We start from the raw sequence: 4,951 nt of genomic DNA, 5'->3' as shown, positions 1-4,951 counted from the left end.
TCGATATCTATAGCTTGGCGCGAGACTAATACGGGGGGGGGTTGGAGAGAGAGTTTACAAAAATTGGTCGTCATACCTCGTCCGGGCTGTTAGATCTTCAGTCGGATATCGCTCTAAGGCCTGGTACTCACTTGCGGCAACGGATGACGGAAACCGTCGACGGAAACGGTTGCCGTTCCATCGTCTTTCCGTGTCGCGTGTACTCACATGCGAAAAATGGTCTACAATTGAAACGCGCGCCATCTGCCAGTTGTAATTATAAACAGCTATCGAGAGTAGACGAAAATGGCGCCGACGAAGACGGTTTCATTATATCAGTTAAACTTTTTAAGTTTACTAACAATCCTATCTCAGATAAAAAAGCCACAGAAGCGAAGATTTTGGGTACGGAAAATATTTCGATGCCGTTCAAAATTAGGAATTTCGAATACTTTGATACCCGAATTAAGATTACACGATCCCGAATACTTCATGCAGTAAGTACAGTACTGTACAGTACATCTATTTGACATTAATATTTAATTCGGATAGTAATACAGTATAGCGAATAAATGAAATATATTTTATCTAAATATAGGTTCCTCCGAATGCCCATCGAGACATTCGCGAAGTTATTGCGATTAATTGAGCCTGACATTACAAAACAAAATACCCGATGGCGTGATGCAATATCAGCTCACGATCGACTTTGTTTGACGTTAAGGTAAAATTAATTATTTCATACTATAAGTAGTAATCAATCTCGTTATAACCATCTCGATGTTGTCACCTTCATATTTTAAAGCTGGATTTTAGTTTGGGAGCGTATTTAAAAACATATTTTTATTGAGAAAATGCATTATTATTGACATTTAGAAAATGTATAGCGTATTAGAACTTTTTATATATTGTAATATTTCGTATTTAAAAAATAAAAATACGAATTATAATTTATAATAAAAAATGAAATGGATAAAATAATAACGTTAACCTATTACCTATAATACAGAACCAAACATTTATTATCTGTTTATATAATTTCTATAACAATAAAAACAGTTGGCCAATACTATAACAAAGTAATAATTATTGTTAGTTTGTTATTAATTTGTGTGATTCTCGTTTAAATTTTATCATGTACAACAATATAAATGGTTATTATTTCTAAATACAACAAGTTAATTGAATGTGACAAAATGGAGATGATAAAATGATGCATTTAGTGTATACATTTCATCATATTTAAACTTCACTTAAAATTCTAGGTTTCTTGCTACTGGAGAGACTTTTCGAAGTCTGAGCTATACTTTTCGAGTGGGAAGAACGGTAACTTCAATAGTGAGAGAGACCTGTTTTGCCACCTGGAAAAAACTGAAAGCAACGTATATGAAAGTACCTCGGACGGAAGAGGAATGGCAAAACATCGCTGATGAATTTTTGGATCGTTGGCAACTGCCCAATTGTTGTGGCAGTATCGATGGCAAGCATAGTGTTTTGCAGTGTCCTGCAAATACCGGATCGCTAAATTATAATTTTAAAGGGAGATTTAGCAAAATAATGGCTGTAGTAGATGCCCATTACAAATTCATTTTTGTTGATTTTGGACATTACGGAAGTGAGAGTGATGGAGGAGTTTTTCAAAAATGTACATTTGGGAAAAAAATAATAAGTCAGACACTTAATCTTCCAAAAGATGCTAATTTGCCAAATTCTAATGTAACTTTCCCTTATTACTTTGTGGCTGATGAAGCATTCCCCCTAAGGAGAAATATAATGAGACCGTACCCTCGCAAATCTCATTTTTATCATACAGAACGTATTTTTAATTATCGTTTGAGTAGAGCTCGGCGTGTCGTCGAAAATGCTTTTGAAATTTTGTCATCACGTTTTAGAATATTTTTACGGGCATTGAATTTTGACGAAAATATAACATTGCCAAAGATTGTTGCTGCTTCCCTTGTGTTGCATAATTTTTTTATTAACAGAAAGCAGCACTACATACTGTCCGACAGGTTTTGTGGATACAGAAGATTCGGCTCATTTAGTCAATCCGGGACAATGGCGGGATGAACAAAAAAATTTACATAAATGTGGTAGGCAAGGATCCAACACATATAGCAATGATGCAAAAGTGTTACGCGACAAACTTGCCCACTATTTATGTAGCGAAGGTGCCGTCGAATGGCAAGATAGCTGTGTGTATCGAGGCCTTCGTTAAATTTTTATAATGTAAAAATATCTGTAAATATTGTTTTGTATATATAAAAGTAATGATTTATTTTAAAAGTATATGCTAAATGATTTACTTATTGTGTTGTTCATGTATTTCTTGTTTCCAACAAATAATTCAGTGTTTTTCAGTACCTCATGTCTATATTTGATAATTCTTGTAATCTTATATGAAGGTTATCACAAAATCTGTTCTTTTTCATAAGAACTATTATCAGTTCCTTTGATATATTGCCAAATTTTTCTGTATAGTTGAAATTAATTAATATGGTCTGTGTCTAATAATATTGAAATTTTATCAAATCAGAAGTTTAATAAAGCTTATAATTCAGTTATTCTAATTTACAAACTTACTAAATATCAAGCAGATCAGCTACTCAATTCTTATAAAATACACATGATATAAATCTATTTAGATTTAGATAATGTGCATTTTATAAGAATGTTTAACTTTTTTTTTAAAAAGACTGATTTGTTTAAAATGTTACATAAAAAAATGCAAACTCATTCTAGTAAGCATAATTGGGTTGATCAAGATTCTTATATTTTGGATATGATTTTCTAGATCTGTTTGAGTTTGATGAAAATGAGCTCTCAATCCAGATCTCATGGATGTAATTGAGTAGTTTATGGCATCTTTGGGTATTCTTTATTTTCAGGTTATCGTTTGAAGAAACAAGTGTTTTTTCATGATCATTCTATGATTTAGTTATAATTATACTTTTTGTTATTTAATTTGTTTCAAGAATTTTAACAAATACTAATAAGTGTCACATATTTTATTCCCCCCATATTAATCCTAATACAATATAGTTTATTGACTGATTATTATTATTTTTCAAGTAAGTTTTAAATAGGAAAATTTAAAAGAAATTTGTAACATATTGTATAGCATTTAAATTTATATTCCATACTTTATAATTTCACAAAAAGGTTCTTTGAGATAATTTTTCTCACAATATCTGAATTCTTCCACCTTGTCTATTACATTTGTACAAATGAAGTAGACACAATACAAATATGTACTAAAATATTGAAAAAGCATTAACAAATTTCCTGAATGTATTCTGAAGATGCTGTGGAGTGGCTGTTTATATCAAGGGTTATATTCTAAATAGCCTGTTAAGGAAATTTATAGTGTAAAAATGAAAAATACATGATAACTTTTTGTATATATAAAATTTTTTATTCTTTCAAGTATTCATCTTTTTCTTCTAATTCCAACATCATAAATTCAATATTCTTCATGGCATAATGCCTGTCTTTTTTATTTAAATCGCGAAGTCTAACATTTAAACTTTTACAAAAGCAGTCTATTCTGTCTTCTTGTGTTGTTTCAGTTAAAAGTTTAGATGTTTCACTAAAAGTTTTTAGAGCAACATCCAACATGTCTTGACTTTTTTTTGTAGTCTTCTGTTTTTTCTTATAGGGGCTTTCGGGTTGAATATTCTCTTCAGATGTCTCATCTCTGTAATAATAACAGCAGTTGTTATTATCTATTACAATTATGTATTATAAATTTAAAATATTGTACAATTTCACTTACATTTCACAAAAAGGTTCTGTTGTATCAGAAATGTTGATACAATCACTACTCTCAATGTGCGCTGTGATTGCTTCATCATTTCCTATAGTGCTGTTAAAATAAATTGTCATCATTATTTCTTGATAAATGATTAGTACACTAAAATTTTATTTAATGGTTTTTTTAAGTAATGCACTATTTTAATATTCTAAAGAAATCACTGGTTATTCGATTCTATGTTTGAACTAAGAAATTAAAATACTAGTACAGAATCATTGCAAACTACTACTATAATCAGTTTTATTAATATCTTTATAAGTTATAATTAATATATAATGTATTTATCATCATACCTGTCTGCCTGTAGTAAAACTGATCCGAGAAATCCATCAATATATTTAAATAAACTCCAATTTGTGGAGTATATTTCTGAAGTACTTGCGCCACTCACGTGGCTCTGGCGCATTTTTCTCCTCTCATTTGTGTACCTATCTCGGTGGTTTTTCCACCTTTTCTCGGCATCATCCCCTAATAACATTCAGTAAATTTCATAAAATTAGTAATTACATTAGTAAAATTAAAATATAACAATTAAAAAAAGTTGTAGTTCCGAACTAATGTTAAATCATTACTCACCGCTAATTCCGAACTGCTCGTCAATTGCAGTCCATATTGTTTTTTTTTCAGCGTCGTATCTTTAAAATCTGTACATTTTTTATCGTACAGACACGGATATTTTCTTATCGTTTCAATAAAATATTCGTTATTGAACATCACACGCTTTCTGTTCATGTTGACCGCCATTATAGTTTGAATGCCCACGTGATCTTTATGACGACATTGCTAAACGGCCTTCCTATTGGTCTAATTTTTGCCGTTCCGCTTTCCGCGACGGCAAAAGTTGAAAATTTTCAACTTCGTATTCCGTCGACGTCGACGGCAAAAGTGACGTCATTTTGCCGTTCCGTCGACCGTTTCCGTCGTCCGTTGCCGCATGTGAGTACCAGGCTTAAGAGGATCGTTGGAGAAGTCGGAGGAGATTCTCTGGAGGGTGGCACTTTCGAAATTTGACCAGACGACCCCGTTAATTTCTCATCGTTTCCCTTTTATATCTTCAGTCACGTGGCTGGTTATCTCCAATAGCGATTATCGATGATTATGATTTTGTGACTCAGGTTTAAATCCTCTGAGAAAGGAAAACGAATTTCGGTGGAGGAA

General features: G+C 31.8%; 1 protein-coding gene across 1 annotated transcript; it reads left to right on the top strand.

Annotated features, from left to right (window-relative positions):
- The first annotated feature begins 285 nt into the window (after positions 1–285).
- LOC136985611 (uncharacterized) lies at positions 286–2,049 on the top strand. Its single transcript, XM_067282927.1, has 2 exons — positions 286–476; positions 1,245–2,049. The coding sequence occupies exons 1-2, from the start codon at positions 286–288 to the stop codon at positions 2,047–2,049; spliced, it is 996 nt and encodes a 331-aa protein (XP_067139028.1).
- The last annotated feature ends 2,902 nt before the right edge of the window (positions 2,050–4,951 follow it).

The sequence above is a fragment of the Centruroides vittatus genome, unplaced genomic scaffold (assembly GCF_030686945.1).
Source record: "Centruroides vittatus isolate TY-2023 unplaced genomic scaffold, ASM3068694v2 contig_973, whole genome shotgun sequence".
Taxonomy (NCBI): Eukaryota; Metazoa; Arthropoda; class Arachnida; order Scorpiones; family Buthidae; genus Centruroides; species Centruroides vittatus.
The sequence above is the reverse complement of the archived record's forward strand: the minus strand, read 5'-3'. Positions and strand labels throughout refer to the sequence as shown.

Excerpts from the sequence above, each read along its gene's own strand:
- LOC136985611 (XM_067282927.1), top strand. The coding sequence starts at position 286 with ATGGCGCCGACGAAGACGGTTTCATTATATCAGTTAAACTTTTTAAGT. Across the intron at positions 477-1,244 it reads GATCCCGAATACTTCATGCA|GTTTCTTGCTACTGGAGAGA; the intron begins GTAAGTACAGTA and ends TTAAAATTCTAG.